At 35.2% G+C, this 16,955-nt stretch overlaps 1 protein-coding gene and 1 non-coding gene across 10 annotated transcripts in view; both read left to right on the top strand.

Moving 5' to 3' along the window:
* Positions 1–16,955, top strand: part of TRIP11 (thyroid hormone receptor interactor 11) — a 66,597-nt gene that overhangs the window by 45,765 nt on the left and 3,877 nt on the right. For 7 of the 9 annotated variants that reach the window (XM_033418934.2, XM_033418901.2, XM_004262345.3 and 4 more), the window contains 5 exons: positions 156–255; positions 12,420–12,501; positions 13,308–13,422; positions 13,847–13,963; positions 15,134–15,278. In XM_033418934.2, coding sequence (XP_033274825.1) covers positions 156–255; positions 12,420–12,501; positions 13,308–13,422; positions 13,847–13,963; positions 15,134–15,278 — 559 coding nt within the window. Of the gene's footprint in view, positions 1–155; positions 256–3,459; positions 3,707–12,419; positions 12,502–13,307; positions 13,423–13,846; positions 13,964–15,133; positions 15,279–16,955 lie in introns of those variants that run through there. The other 2 variants (XM_049706569.1, XM_049706570.1) reach the window with 2 other exon arrangements.
* Positions 8,050–8,165, top strand: LOC117200355 (U5 spliceosomal RNA). Its single transcript, XR_004481864.1, has one exon. It is a non-coding gene; the product is annotated as a U5 spliceosomal RNA (small nuclear RNA).

Below are 16,955 nucleotides of genomic sequence, written 5' to 3'. Positions count from 1 at the left end.
TTTGATACTTATTAGTATCAAATGAACTTGCCCAAGGTCACAGAAATACAGCTTCTTTAGCTGAAAGGGGTTGATTGACGTTAAGATGTCTTCCAGCCCCATAGTTTGTGAAATAGTTTTTGCATGCTGCTTTTTAATGAACTTTTCTTCCTCAGGAGCGTTTGGATGAAGCAAATGTTGCGTTGGATTCAGCATCAAGACTTACAGAACAGTTAGATTTAAAGGAAGAACAAATTGAAGAACTTAAAAAACAAAGTAGGTTCTTTTCCTTTTCCTTTTTCCCCTACAACGCTAGTATTGAATCAGATGTAGTTTCCCCCCATGCATTGGTACAGTCGAGTGAGACCAACTGCCATTAGTTTGTGACTTCCATTTCCATCTCCCATGACCAGTTTGCTTTGATTTCAATCTGGTCCTAGTGAAACCAAAGTCATAAGTTGGCCCTGGCTGTCCAGTTAGTTTTCCAGAATATTGAGGCAGTCCAGTTGTGCTGTCTGTCACCCTGTTGACCATCAAAGGGATTGATTCGACTGACTCGACTTGTCATGGTATAACTTTTCCCTGTTCAGTCCGTGGTCATCTTGCCTAAAGCTGTCTGATATGCTAGAGAAGGCAGTGTTCTCAAGTAAAAGAGTAACTTTTTGTGGAATGAATGTCTGGCTATAACTAGCTGTTTGTGATTATAGATGGTGCTTTACATGCAGGCATGTATTTTTTGATGCTTGTAAATTATCTCATAGGCCCTGTCAATTCCCGAGGGTGAATCCTGTGTTTAGGATTATCAGTTGGGCCTCAGATAATCAGGTGGTTCATAGTGCTCTGTTAACTCTTAACTGCTGACAAAGATGGCATGCTCTCATTTAATCTCTGATGTAACAGTCCCCAGGAAGTTGAAGCTATTCTAGGGCTACATTTAGTAGATAATGATTAAAGGTTATTGGAAAGGTGATGGGAACCTAGAAATGTGTCAACTTTAGGTGTCTGGGTTAGGCACAATAGTACCAAGGCACGTAATGAAGTAATTAAGAAGTACCCCCTAACATGAAATAGAGTTAGAAGTAGGAAAAAGTAGGAGATGGTACAGCACAAATACCGTCAGACAATAAAACAGTGACTTGGACATTACGGAGGCAAGTAGACAAATCACTGAAGTGTGGATACCAAAGGACAAGCTGAGGAAGTTGGCCTAAAACCAGCAGGAGACAGGAGATGAGAGATTGTTAGGAATAAAAAATAATAATAAGATCATGTGAGGTATTGTCCTCAAGAAAACTTGATTCTGCGGCAAATTAGTGCCCAACTAAAAGTCCTCTGCTTTGTAAGATTCGGCCAGCCTTAGAACTCTAAATGTAATAGAGGGGCTGGAAATGGACAATAAAGAAACAATTATATATTGAGTATCATGGGCATTTTATATAACATATACTGTATTATTTAGTCTTCTCATATTTTATTTACTCTTTACAGGAAACTCTAAAGTAGGTAGTATTAGTTCCATTTTATAAGTTAAAGAAACTGAGATTTAAACTGATCTTTTATCCTTGACCAAAGTTCATAATCTTTCCATGTTACTGTATTTCTTCTTGTCAGGAAAACAGTTGTTTATAATCTGACTTGTATTTTGTTCTGTATATCTCCTTTGAAGATAGGACAGTATCCACTGTGCTGTGCCCTAAATATTGAAATGGTTGCCCTTACCCGCAGGCAGTGTTTGTTGGGAAAACAGTCTAGTTAGGTTGAAAGCCAATGTAACTACAACATTATCTGGAAGACATACGGGCAACCTGGAGGAGACGTACTGAGCACCCAAGGTTTTAGCCAGGGAATTGATATCCTAGGGAAGGGCTAGACTAATGAAGGTAAAAAGGCAGTATTCTGAAGCAACTCCTTGGTCTGTGACAAGGTTGCTATATATGTCATGTTACTGTAATATTTAAGTTCACATACCTTTTTAGACAACTACCTGTGTCATTCCCAGTAGATGATGGTAAGATAAAAAATTCTATGACTTACTGTAGTTGCTAAATGTTATCAGAGTCCCTGCACTACTTAGTAAGTTGTTTAGGCACCCATTTAAATCCTCAGTAGTAGAATATTTTTAGATTTTGATTGTAAATGGCAAGGCTTAGGTGGCCTAGGCCCCTATTCATGTAAAAAGTTACCAGTAATAATTCATTGTAAATACATAGGAACTTTGGACTCATTTTGTAAAGTTAATATTAGCCACAGAAAAAGCTCTAATTATGCTTATACAACTGGTATTTGAAAGGGCAGGCGAGAGGCCAGTGTTGCACAGACAGGAAGTGGGGGTAAAAGGACAGACAGTTCTGTTATGTCTTTAAGTCATTCTTGCCATTTAAGCTCTTCTTAACAGTCTGTTTTCTTTTATTACCTAAGTGCTTAATATTGCTTTTAGATCTCTAAACACAAATGTGATTTTATTTTATCAAAGCTGCACTCTTGATTTGATAATATAAATAAAACTTTGATTGGCTTGGTTGTTTCAAAAGAATCACTGTATATTTTCTTTCATAGATCATTAAGTACTTTAAATGTTGATTGATGTTGTAATACTGTACTTTATTTTTAATGCAAAACTTGGCCAGACAGCAAAAATATTTGCCAGGAGAAACAATTTTGAAAAAGACAGATTGGCTTTTGTTGCTAGAAAGTACATAGAGACTTGAATCGTAGAGGCAAAGTATTGTTTTATTTCTAAGCATCTGTAGACTGTCGATGATTAGTTGATATGCAGTTTCAACATTTAAACAATATTAGGAAACTCATTTTAAAAAGTGGTATTTTATTTGAAATGCTTGATTATGTAATTTTCACCAGAGATGAGATGATTCAGTCTGGTCAAACATAGGAAAAGGGAGTTATTGCTTATAACACCAGTATTAAAATAGTAAATTGTCGATGATTTCAATCATTCTTAGAGTCCATAACTGTCAGTGCCATGTATGTGCAATTGTGGTTTTGAGTTCCAAGTATTTACAGACTTTGTATGAAGAGTATGAAGATGCCTTAATCAGGCATTAAATACTTAATGAGAACCAACTACTTGGCTTCATGTTAGATGCTGTGTGAGAGACTAGATAGGATCCCTTTTTTTTCAAGGAGCTTAGCTAACGAAGTAACACATGACATAGATACACCATAGGTTCATAGTTTAAGACAGTGGTGCTCAACTCTGGTCAGACAGTGCATATTTAGTTCTCCAAGAATCCCATGAAGGGTTAGGGACATTCCATGGAGGAAAGAAACTTGAGCAGACAGAGCTCTAAACTAGTAATAGGATTTTACTCCCCAAATGTAAGTAGTTCTTTGTCTTCTCCCCCTCATCCCCCCTGACCCACACACCAAGGGAAAGTAACAATGAAAAGAAACCCTAAGATCCTATAGGTGCTACGAGCTTCCCTGGTGGCGCGGTGGATAAGAATCTGCCTGCCAATACAGGGGACATGGGTTCGAGCCCTGGTCCAGGAAGATCCCGCATGCCGCGGAGCAACTAAGCCCGTGTGCCACAACTGCTGAGCCCGCATGCCACAACTACTGAAGCCCACACGCCTAGAGCCCATGCTCTGCAACAAGAGAAGCCGCTACAGTGAGAAGCCTGCGCACTGCCAACTAGAGAAAGCCGGCGAGCAGCCACAAAGACCCAACAAAGGCAAAAATTAAAAAAAAAAAAAAAAAAAAAAAAGATCCTATTGGTGCTATATTTTAATAGATAATGTTGGCTGGTAGAAGAATTACTCCTTCCCTTCCTTTTAGAAGTTATTCTTTCAACATTTTACCTGAAAGTCTTCTTTTTCAGTGTAGTTCCAAAGACTTATTTCACATGCCATCCTATATTTTATTAATTTTGTTCAAACTTAAGACATTAGTCCTCTATGAAGCAGATAGGACAGTGCCTTTCATTAACTATTCTGAGTTGATCAGAGTGCAGGATTTCTATGGATTTGTCGTTCATGGGAAAATATACTACCTGTGGAAACCTGAACCATGAAAAGACATGTTATCTTCCTATATTCATGGCCAAATTTAACATTTTCTTTCTTTCGCTTATTATTCTCTACCATCATCCTTGAGATAAATTCCTGCTTAAGTGAAAACGATTGGATAAAATTGAAATAGCAAGCGCAAAAGAGTTACTGTTTTGATAATGACTTTTCAAAAGGGTGGTAAATTTTATGGTACACCAAGAAAAATAAATTTTCATAAGCAATACAAGTTTAGATTCTAGCACTGGGGAAGTCTTTTGGTCTGTGTGCCAGTTTATAGCCATATCTGAAAGGGCCCCATCACTGACTTTTTCTTATTTTAAGAAGGTTTGGTGACTGCTTTTAAAAAAAAGTCTTCTATGAGTTCAGAATGGAAAATTTCTTTACAGTGTTTTTTTAAAGAAAATCTAGAAGAATGTATAAAATAAGCCCCAGTAAACCAACTGTAATATGAAGCATAAAAATGTATTTTAAAACTACACATATAAAAGAAGTTTAAAATGTTTTTCATGGAACCGCCTTTATGGTGTTGGATGGTAGAGTTTTTATTTTAAATAAAGACATTCCGTTTTCCAGGACACGATTTATACAAGAAAACATATAATGTCCTGTTGAACATAGGCCAGATACATTCCCAGACGCTTTGTTACCCAAACCTTTTGAGGGATTTCTTTATAGATGTTTTTGGCAGAAGTGGTGATTTTAGAGGAAACATATAAGAAATACCAGATGCAGTTTTCTGAATTGCCATAAATAGTTAAAAAATTATTTGTGATGATATAAACATCTGGGTATACTAGAAAATGTCAACATTTTAGTTAAGAAAAAAGCTATGTCAATTAGGTAAATAATTAGGCCCTTTTCAACTTAATGGTTGTACTTTTAAATGTATATTTTATTAATTCTTCTAGATATAAAGGGAAAAGCAAATTATGTAGATATGAGAATTTTTTGACTTTGTTTTGTGTATTTTTCCTCATATGAATAATATGAGTAATTCATAATATAAATCATTTATTCTTTTCTGACCTGTGTTCTATTCTCAGATAGTCTCCCTTCCCAGAGAAAAGTCAGGCATTCTTTCATTTATCACAGATTCATTGTTTTGTGCTGTGTACCAAGCACTATAATAAGTACTAAAGATACAAAGATACGGGACGAGAGTTCTACCTTCAGGAGGTTTATAGTCAAGCAGAAATAGGGGAAGACTACATGTAGTCACATACATGCAGCAAGCTATTTCAAAAGGAAGAAGCAATCCATTCTACTTCTTGATGGTGGTGTAGAAGGGTAGAAAAGGGTAGTGAAGGGTATACTTGCCCTCACTTGGATGGTGAATACGTACAGTGAAGCAGGCAAAGAGTTCGGGAAGAACATTCTAGACAGAGGGAGGAATTCGTATGAAACTGTCTGTCATAATTTGGAAACTGGCTGAAGATCTGGTGGACTAATAACGTGTGTGTGTGTGTGTGTGTGTGTGTGTGCTGTATTGGTGTGGAGTGCCGAGAAGGCAGAGGTGGGAGTGAGCTGCTGTGTGAAGAAATGAAACTATAAGTATGGATCACAAACAGAAATTGTAAACTGGGGTCCAAATTATAAAGGAGCAATTAGGACTAAGTAGAGACTGGTGAATTGGAGAGCTTCTTATAGGGGGCAACAAATTCTCAGCTTCACTGAACTGTTGTTGTGTAGGAATGTGGGTCCAGGGTTGCCAGATCTTCAGGTCTTTCAAGAGTCACCAAAAATGTAGACTTATGTGAAATGTTCCAGTTTTTTAATGTGACGTGTAATTTAAGTTTTTCAAAAAACCCTGTGTGGTCTGAACAAAACATTTCTTTGTATCAGATTTAGTCCGTGCTAATTTGCAACAGTGAGCTTTCAGAAATGGGTTGAGGTTTAGTCTGTAGCCTAGAAAGTCTTTGTCATTAATAAATATCAGTATAAGTATATAGTGATAATGATATTCAGTAAGTGGCAAAATTATTATAATGACTTTACTGCTCACTGACCCAATTGTGGCCCTTTCTTTTGAGATATGGCAGGTCTGTGTGAACCTTTAAAAATTAAATATATAACTTGACTCATAAGCAACTGACAAAGGATTAATCTCCAAAATTTACAAGCAGCTCATGCAGCTCAATATCAAAAAAACAAACAACCCAATCCAAAAATGGGCAGAAGACCTAAATAGACATTTCTCCAAAGAAGATATACAGATTGCCAACAAACACATGAAAGGATGCTCAACATCACTAATCATTAGAGAAATGCAAATCAAAACTACAATGAGCTATCACCTCACAACAGTCAGAATGGCCATCATCAAAAAATCTACAAACAATAAATGCTGGAGAGGGTGTGGAGAAAAGGGAACCCTCTTGCACTGTTGGTGGGAATGTAAATTCATACGGCCACTATGGAGAACAGTATGGAGGTTCCTTAAAAAACTAAACATAGAACTACCATACGACCCAGCAGTCCCACTACTGGGCATATACCCTGAGAAAACCATAATTCAAAAAGAGTCATGTACCAAAATGTTCATTGCAGCTCTATTTACAATAGCCAGGACATGGAAGCAACCTAAGTTGAATGGATAAAGAAGATGTGGCACATATATACAATGGAATATCACTCAGCCATAAAAAGAAACGAAATTGAGTTATTTGTAGTGAGGTGGATGGACCTAGAGTCTGTCATACAGAGTGAAGTCAGTCAGAAAGAGTAAAACAAATACTGTATGCTAGCACATATATATGGAATCTAAAAAAAAAAAAAAGGTCATGAAGAACCTAGGGATAAGACAGGAATAAAGACACAGACCTACTAGAGAATGGACTTGAGGATACGGGGAGGGGGAAGGGTAAGCTGGGACAAAGTGAGAGAGTGGCATGGACATATATACACTACCAAATGTAAAATAGATAGCTAGTGGGAAGCAGCTGCATAGCACAAGGAGATCAGTTTGGTGCTTTGTGACCACCTACAGGGGTGGGATAAGGGAGGGTCGGAGGGAGGGGGAGATACAGGAGGGAAAAGATATGGGGACATGTGTATATGTAAAACTGATTCACTTTGTTATAAACTAGAAACTAACACACCATTGTAAAGCAATTATACTCCAATAAAGATGTTAAAAAGTTAAAAATAAAAAAAGAAACTTGATTCATAATATTCAGTCTTTAAGAAAATTTGTTTTGATATGGAAAAATGCAGTACAAATTATCTGAATTCTAATGTATTAAAGGATTCAGGGAGGACGGTGGAGAGGGAAAATAAATTTGATCCGGTTACATTAAAAATATTTACATAAAATCTCTTTCAAATGCACATAGTAACTCTAATTTAACTGTACAAATAATCCAGTAGACTTCAACATTGATATTTCAGTTTAATCACAGATTCTAATCTATTGAAATTCAAGTTAATGAGGTTATACTGTATTAATAAAATTCTTTTCTGTGAGTTCATTGCTAGGAAGTGGAGTTTCAAAAATTACTTTTTACTCTGCAATTAATAATTATAATTATGGAACAAGAAAGCATTCACCATATACTCTAGACCTTAAAATTCCGTTGAAATGGTTGGAAGGAATTGAGTTAAAAGACAAAGCAGTTGCTAATATGTCTTTTTTTTAAAATTTATTTTTGTTTATTTATTTTGGCTGCGTTGGGTCTTCGTTGCTGCACGTGGGCTTTCTCTAGTTGCGGCGAGGTGGGGCTACTCTTTATTGCAGTGCGCAGGCTTCTCATTGCAGTGGCTTCTCTTGTTGCAAGCACAGGCTCTAGGCATGTGGTCTTCAGTAGTTATGGTGCATGGGCTCAGTAGTTGCGGCTTGTGGGGCTATAGAGCGCAGACTCAGTAGTTATCATGCACGGGCTTAGTTGCTCCGTGGCATGTGGGATCTTCCCAGACCAGGGCTCGAACCCATGTCCCCTGCATTGGCAGGCAGATTCTTAACCACTGTGCCACCAGGGAAGCCCACTAATATGTCTTAACTTCCAATATAAATAAATACAAGGTGCCTTTAAAAAATATCATTTGGATACTCTGGTTTCTCTCAAGAGCAAATAAATCTTTTGCCTTTTACTAAAGATTTCCGTGGAGAGAAACAAATCTGAGTGTTCAGTAAATTTTTTGAGGCCTTGCTTTGGCAGGGCTAGAAAAAAAAATCGTTGGTGTTATAATGAAAGTGATCTTGTATAAGTTGAAATTCTGTAATAAAAAGACTGTCAAATTTCTAGCCTTTGCTTTAATTATATTTAATTGACTGAAGAGGCTAAATTTCCTTATATTAGATTTAATATATCAGATTTAAATTTATTTTTTAGGTAGCCAGTCCAAGTAAGACACAAGACCCAGTTTATTTACTGACATATCTATAATAAAATCATATTTCTAACATTCTTTTGTCCTTGCGTTGACTTCTTTGCCATAGTTTGTAAAGATGGCAAATAAGGTAAATGGAGGAAAAGTTATCAGTGTTAATGCTAACCAAAGTGGTACATATTATCGATAATGGTTAGGGCTAGGTTGAAAGCTGATATTTTAAAAAATCAGATGAATGAATACTAATGCTTTATATAGAACTTTACTGGTTAAAAATGTCACATTTAATCACTCAGTAGATTTCTCTCAAAATCCTTTGAGGTAAGCATGCTCATTTTACAAAATAGGCATCAGAGTCCAGCCCTGGTGACAGGACGATGATTCATATCCAGGTCTTGTGACAAGACCATAATTCACACGCAGGTCTCCGGACTCTGAAGTCCTGCTCCAGCCATCTTTCTTTTTTCAGTCAGGTGACTGTTAAATAAACTTGAATCTTGTCCAAGGGAGCTTAGTCATAAAATAGCCAATGACTTTGTAAGGAGTGTGACCTCACTGTACAATGCTCTGTGAAGACAGTATTAATAGTGCGGTGTTACTAATTGCAAATAAAATGTAAAATTATGATGTACTAATTTGTTGTAGTCACTTACATTTTATGTTAAATTTTGATTTTAAATCAAGTGATGAAGATCATGGTACCATCTCTAGGTATTACAGAGACGAGGCTCTGATATGGTTTTAGGATGTCAGATATTCAGAGTAACTCTTCCCCTAAACTAGACCAACCTCAGTTGCTTTATTGCTCAACTTTAAAGTGTACCCCCACTGCCCTTTCTTTCCCGCCTAACTTCCAGACAATTATTTTGGCATGTTTTTAGGTTATTTCACAGGGATATTGTGTTTGGCTAAAACCCCATTTCTGAATAACTATGTTTTGCCTGCCCATATAAATATAATTCTGATTTCAAATTGTGGTTTGAATTAGTGTGCAGTTTTTATGGAGAAATATTGAGACTCTTTTGTGGGAGGAGAATAGGTGTGCCTGAGGAAAAAGAGAAATCTGTAGGGACCTTTGAAGTCAGTATTTGCCTTTCTTTTCTTTTCTAAATCTTTCCTAGTTAACCCATCCTTCCAGTCCCTTCCCCCAAATTCTGAGGTTGTTTTCTAGACTCAAATATCAGAACCCATTTAAACTACTGCTCATATTTGAAATAGCCCTCTACATGTCTGCAAGGATATGCACATTGTCAGTTCTCTTTCTCATTAGCTCAGGACTAACTTGTATTCTGATAATGAGTTTAAGAAATTTTACCCTATTATTTTGGCCTTAAGGATGTTTTGATCAGACCTTTCAGAACACAGAGATTTTAATAAAAGTTATACCCATATTAAAGAATTTTCATCAAGAAAATATTTTCTACTTGAACTTTATTAAGATGGATTTCCTGATCAATTTTTCATGGAGCAAAGTTAAATTTTTCCAATTAATTTTACTAAAATCATTTTTATCAGAATCAGCTCTGTGAATTTTACTCTGAAGATATCTATCATTCAGTTTTATCTTCCTTTTCTTTTTTTAATAAGAGACAGTACAGTGTAATGGTTATATCCTGGTTATACTCCAAAGCAGTGCTATCCTATAAAAATGCAATGGAAGCCACATTTATAATTAAAAATAAATTTAGTAGTCATGTTTAAAAAGTAAAAAGATACAGGGAGATTAATTTTAATAATATATTTTATATAACTCAGCGTATCTAGAATATATTATCATTTTGACATGTAATCAATATAAAAATCATTAATTTTAGAAGAAAGTAGTTAGGAGAAGGGAAGTCTCAGAGAAACGGAAGGTTGGGGATAGATTAAGTTTGACCTCTTCTTCTGCTACCTTTGTATAGCCTTGAAGAGAAGTGGAGGAGGATGAAAGAGAAGACTGTGACCATCTTTACTCTAGCTCTTACTTTAGTTCATGAGTGGGGTGGTTAATTCAGAACATCAACAAGAGATTAACTTACTTGCTGTTCTTCCTCTGAATAATTAAGAGTTCTACTTAATTTAGAAGGTAGTACTAGAAAAGGCACATGTGGCACCATGGTTCGTAGTATATATGTGCCCATTAAGAATCTAAAAATGTCTTTTACTGACTCAGACTTTAGTAATAATCTTGTTCTCTCTGTCTCTGTCTGTCTTTCTGTGTCTGTCTGTCTCTCTCTTAATGTCCAAGCTTAAATTCCTCCCTGGAAAGACAGGAAAGGAAATGTTTGTAGTAGATTTTCCAAACACAAACCTTGCTTTTATAATATGGTTATGACAACCATCTCTGTTTTGGTAAAAGTTAGCCTATTACATTTTGCAGTTTAGATTTTTGCAATGTGGAAAAACCACAAACCATTGCAAACAGTTAAACTGAACATTTTGTATATACATTTAGTACTGTAAATCAGAATTTTAGTACTGTACAGACAGAATGAAAACATAAAGCAGATGAACCTGGCCTAATCTGTAAGGTTCAGAGAAAACGTCTTTGAGGAAGGGACTTGGGAACTGACATGTGAATGGTAAAGAGGAGTTAATAGGCAGTGCCGAAGGAAAAGAGCTTTCCAGGCAAAAGGAAAAGCGTTTGCAGAGGTCTTGCAGTGGGAATTGAGAGTTCAGAAATAAATCATACATTTCTGGTCAATTGATTTTCAACAAGGATTCCAAAGGAATAGTTTTTTCAACACATGGTACCAGAACAACTGGATATCCACATGTACTCGAACGAAGTTGGACCCTTACCTCATACCATGCACAAAAAGTAACTCAAAGTGGGTCATAGACCTACATTTTAGAGTTAAAACTGTGAAACTCTTAGAAGAAAACATAGGAGTAAATCTTTGTGATGTTGAGTTAAGCAGTGGCTTCTTAGATATGACACTAAAGGGGCAAGCAACAAAAGAAAAACTAAATTGGACTTCATTAAAATTAAAAACTTTTGTGCTTCAAAGGATACCATCAAGAAAGTGAAATGACAACTCACAGAGTGTGAGAAAATATTTGCAAGTCGTGTACTGGATAAGGAAACCTGTATCTCACTACCACTAGGAAGATGCTGCATAACTCAAAGAGTAGGTTTGTGGAAAGAGGTCAGAGTTGTCTCATGTTGGGATGTGAGTGTTTCTTGATTTGAAAAGTTGAGCTGTACTGCAAAGCATTCTCCTAATTTCTTTCAGAATGAAATTTGTAATCTAGCTTGATGTTAATAAGCATCTCCTTCGGCTCAGACTATCCATTTCTGAGGAAACGGGTGTAAACTCCATGGGTTTGCTGAGAGTTCCTTAGTCTAGGAATCCATGGTCCCATGGCATGGTTGATTATGAACAGGGTCTCTCCTGTTGTAATTCTAGACTTTGATTTTAGTACTGTTCACATTCCTAGTATTCTGCCAAGACTTTACAGATTTTGCTTCCTTTTAAAATAAATAAGAATTTAAAAATAAAATAATCTAAACATCTTTCTAAATCAGTCATAAGCTATAGTATCTTGCCTAGTGTGAGAACCAGTGATCTGAATTGTTTCTTGCAGCTTATTTACCCCAGGATACTCTGCCCTATCAGCTGCCTTCTGAGCCATGGTCTTGGTTGCGTTAGCTGCTCTTCCTCTTCTTAGCTCACCAAAAAAGATTCCAGCCGGGAAAATGGAAAAAGGAAAATCTAAAATTGTCCTTTCCGGTATTTTCCCATTAAAGAGTGGCTCTGGAGATGTTTCGTGCAAAGGAGCAGTGGTGAAAAATCTCTTCTTTGTTGTTAAGTTTCTGAAGAGAATGAGAAAACCTTTGGTTTTTAAATGTTCTGTTAAAGAATTGATTATTTTATTGGGGGCAAACAATGTGAATTAATGCATACTCTGGCTTCTAGGTAATTTCTATACCAGAGAACCTAATTCCCTGAACCAAAGAAGAGGTGGACGCAATTGAGTATTCCTAATTAGAATAAGTACATATATTCAGAATTCTCACTAAAGATGTCATAAATCTCATTATATATTCATACAGACTATTTTAATCAGTTAATGACTCTTTATTCACATATTTTAAAACAGATGAGCTCCGACAAGAAATGCTGGATGATGTACAAAAGAAATTGATGAATTTAGTAAATAGCACAGAAGGAAAAGTGGACAAGTATGCTCTGCCTTTTACTTTTATGTACTTTATGGGGATCACTTTTATGGTAAAAACAATTTCTACATGTAAATGTATGTGATTAAGGTTTTAAAAAACCTTTTCTTTTTCTTATATAATGATGAGCTGCAGTTAGTTTTAATGAGGGGTCAGTAACTTGTCTTCTCTTGATTTTTAAATAGGCTTTCCCAGCTCAAATTCTTTTTCTTAAAACCATAGGCAAGAGTTAAAACATCACCACAATATAAAGTACTTAGAAAATATAAAGTTTATTCTTACCATTCTTTTTTGTTCTCTTTACTGCCCTTAAGTGGATATATCTTGCTCAAATGCATTAGGTGTGAAACCTAGGTATACATGTAGTATATCTTTAACATTTTAAAGATTTAGATATTATGAGCAAATTTTTAATGAATGAGGAAATATAAGCATAACCGTTAAGCACAAGAACTATCATCACCATTTAGGATACGGAGGGAAAAATCTGAAGTGTCTCCTTAAGACATCAACCCAGACAGGCACTGAGAATTACTAATGAGGTACCATCTCAGTTGATTATTTGGTTGAAGAAAGTTGGTGACTAGTAAGTGATGTTTTTAAAGGTACACATTTTGGGTTGTTTGCAATATTCTTAATTAGACTTGGCAAAAAATTTTTAAAGCTACTTTAAAATATTTTAGTGTTTTTTATAACTGTTATTTAAATATGATTAAATATTTGTATGTTTAGTGTTTATTGTTTGGATACACTAGATATTGAGACAACTGGTGAGTTAGCCTGAGCTGTTTCTGCCTCCGTTTTCATAGAGTCCTAATGAGAAACCTCTTCACTGGACACTTCCACACACCAAAAAATCAGCGTCATGAAGTGTTACGATTAATGGGAAGCATCCTAGGTATCAAAAAGGAGGAAATGGAACAGGTAACTGAATATTGAATGCCATTTTGAATACATTTATAACTAAAATGCTTGGTATCATATAAATTTTTTTTTTACTGTGTATTATATAACTTGCTGAATGCAATTTTCTCAATAATGTGGAAATGGAATCATGTTATACTACAGAGAAGAAGCAGATTTGTGCAGCTTGTATAATATTAGTTTAAATGTTTTGTAACTTATATGCAACCGTTCATATCAGAATGCTTCAAGTTTGAGACATGACAGTCCTCAAATTTTATTTGAAATAGTGCTTAGGATGACAGTGTATATGTAGCTTCTGTCAGTAGGAAACTAGGAATTGGACTTGGAAAACATGGTTTACTACCATCTGAAATCATGTAAAAGTGCTCTGTTTTCTTTTCTTGTGTTGATAATATTTTTCTGTTTTAAAATAATCTTTCAGTTGTTGAATGAAGATCAGGGTGGTGTTACCAGGTGGATGACTGGGTGGCTTGGAGGAGGATCAAAAAGTGTTCCCAACACACCTTTGAGACCAAATCAGCAATCTCTGCTTAATAGTGTAAGAGTTGATTTATTCCTGCTGGATATGAGCAGTGAAATGATTATGCATCATATTCATTTGCAAAGAATTAGACTTCTTTTTCAGGTTATTTTATACAGCCCTTTTATTTTGGGGTTGTGGAAACTGAGATCCAGAGAGGTGATTCGCTTAAGGATAATAAGCCAGTTTTAATAATTTTATTGCACATATCAGTAGGTTTTATTTTAACATTTTGTTTACATGGTACTTTGATTTTTCAAAGCATTAACTGTTCCTTCCTTTGTATTTGATCATGCTGCTATCAGCCCACAATCATTTATCTCTTACTACTAAGTTATGAGATTCTTGAAGACAGAGGCTCTATTTTATGCCTGTATGTATCTACCTAGTCATTGAGCCAGTGAATATTTATTGAGCACCTGCTGTGTACCAGACTGTTCTGAGCATTGAGGATGCAGGTGCAAACCAAATAGGTAAAGTGCTTTCCCTCAACAAACTTACATTCTGGTAGGAGGAGGCAGTTAATAAACACGAAAATATGATGCCTGGTATATAGTAGGCTTAAGATGAGTATTAATTGAATTGAGTAGCACTGTGAGTTAGAATGTGGAGTTTACGTCTTTATTTTATTTTTTTTTTACTAAAGAGGAAACTGAGGATAGGTGACTTACCCAAAGCTGGTGAAAGATAGAACTCAAATTGGATGGCATAAAATTTAATTTAAAGGAAAGTTCTACATGACATTATTTTAATCTGATAATATTACTGGTGAGCTTTTGCTGTACTCATTCATTGGGTGTTACTCTAGAAAAATAGGTCTTTAATGCTTGTTTTCTGTTGATATAATTTTTTTATGTCTATGTAAACGGTTACTAAAATGATTTAAGACTTGATGTCTTAAGTGCCATTGATGGTGAGAAATCTGTTATCTGGTGGCTAATTCTCATTATGAGGTTTGTAACAAGTGTTGTCATCAAAGATTATTGATTAAATTGTTAAAGTTTTTGATTGATACCTGTGTATCAGAGTGCTAGCACTTTTAATTGTTCATAAGGCTTGTTCATAAAGAAATGATTCAGGTAGCATGACTAGTTTTTAGTATTTAATTAGAATAGCTGGTACAGTTTCTTAGCTGTAGTGAATATAATTTTATTATCTGCCTAATATATCCCAAATATTTTTTCTTAGTCTTTTTCAGAACTTTTTGTTAAATTTCTAGAAACAGAATCTCATCCATCTATTCCACCACCCAAGCTTTCTGTTCATGATATGAAACCTCTAGATTCACCAGGAAGGAGAAAACTAGATACAAGTGTACCCGGAAGTTTTAAAGGTAAAATCAGATACTTATTTTTTCTACAATTTAAAAAATTGATAATTTTTAATTATGTTTTACAGTGATATTAACTAAATTTTTAGTGTTTTTGAAAATGTGCAATAATGACTTTTCCAAAATTCCAGTAAGACGTTAGATTTTGGCTTCATACATTCTTGTAGCAACCTGATATTTAATTAGCTTAGATTAATTTAAGCAATATGAAATATTTTCCCTTTATATATTGGAATAATTCTTCTCTCTCTGCATAAGACACCTTGAATTATTCGTGGAAGCGGTGGTTGAACTGGTAAACCTTTGCTTGTTCACACATTTTCCTTTCGAATTGTAGTTTATAGTTAGAGAAAGATTTTTCCCCTGTGATGATAATCTAAGTGTTACACTCAAAAACCAAAGTTGGTGTGTTAATAATATGTACAAGAGCTGTTTAGTAAACTGGCCTACACATCCAAGAACATTATGAAGAGTTCTTATATGTTGAAAGGCCTGCCTGGAACCAAATGGTATGGTGGTTCATCAATATGTGGACATAGTTTTCTACCCCACTAGGTTGTAAGGATCTTATGCTATTTATATCCCTTATATTGGCATGTACTAAAGTTTCTTGAGTTCAAATTAAAGTATAATCCATTAGACTATATATGAATTCTTTATTGGAAGGTCTGTCTTTTATCTGAAATCTTCATATTTTAATACAGACTAACATGTTTGCTAGTTGGACTGTAAAGGAACATATTGTATACTGTCAAGTTTGTCACATGCCAGATACTTAAATTTGGATAAAATACTGAATTTATATTCTGAAATTTAAATAACTTCCTTAGTTCTTATTTAGATGAATATTTCTGTTTTCCTGAACTTTTATAGAAAGAGAAAGTGGTAAAATTATTTTAGATAAAAGATTTGTCTACTAAATTTAGTCTTTAGAAAAGTCTCAACTTTAACATGTGTAGACTATACTAAAACACTTTTTCTTGTTATACTAGATTTTAGCATCTTGAAGCTAAAATTTATTCTATTTTATTTAAATTTATTTTATTTAAATTTTATTTAAATATACATTATTTAAATTTTGATTCCAAAATTTCTTTTGGCAGGGTCTCCCCTCCCTCTCCCTCCTTCCCCCTGTCTCCACTCCTTCCCCTTCTTCCCTCTCCTCCTCTTTCATACACCTCCCCACCTTCAGTTATCAAGTCACATGTGCAGCTTCATTTGTATTGATCAGAGACAAAAGCCAGAGCTTACCACATAGCACCAGAAGCTTTTTCAGAGTTTGGAAAATTGTCATTCACAGGAAAGTACAACTTGGGGACCCAGGGGTGCTCAATGATAAGAAGATTTGATGAATTTGTCTCAATGCTCCCTTTGTTTTGGAGGCCTCTTTTATTTGAGTTTCCCACTGCTGAAGTGGGTGCCTTCAACAGGTTGCTTGTCTCTCAACAATGAAGTTGTTAATGATCTTGGGTAATAAAGCAGAATTCTGCCCACTAAGAAATGAGTACGTAAACCAAATGCCTGTTCCAGTAAAAACTTAATTGTTCAGCCTGACTTTACAGAGAAATAATCTAATGAGAATTATTTTCAGACTTTTGAACGTCTAAAAGGTGATCATTTAATGTAATGCATAAGTTGTTTTTTCTTTTGGTAAATTAATATTAAATCTGATTGTTATCA

Source organism: Orcinus orca, chromosome 2, assembly GCF_937001465.1.
Source record: "Orcinus orca chromosome 2, mOrcOrc1.1, whole genome shotgun sequence".
Classification (NCBI taxonomy): Eukaryota; Metazoa; Chordata; class Mammalia; order Artiodactyla; family Delphinidae; genus Orcinus; species Orcinus orca.
The sequence above is the reverse complement of the archived record's forward strand: the minus strand, read 5'-3'. Positions and strand labels throughout refer to the sequence as shown.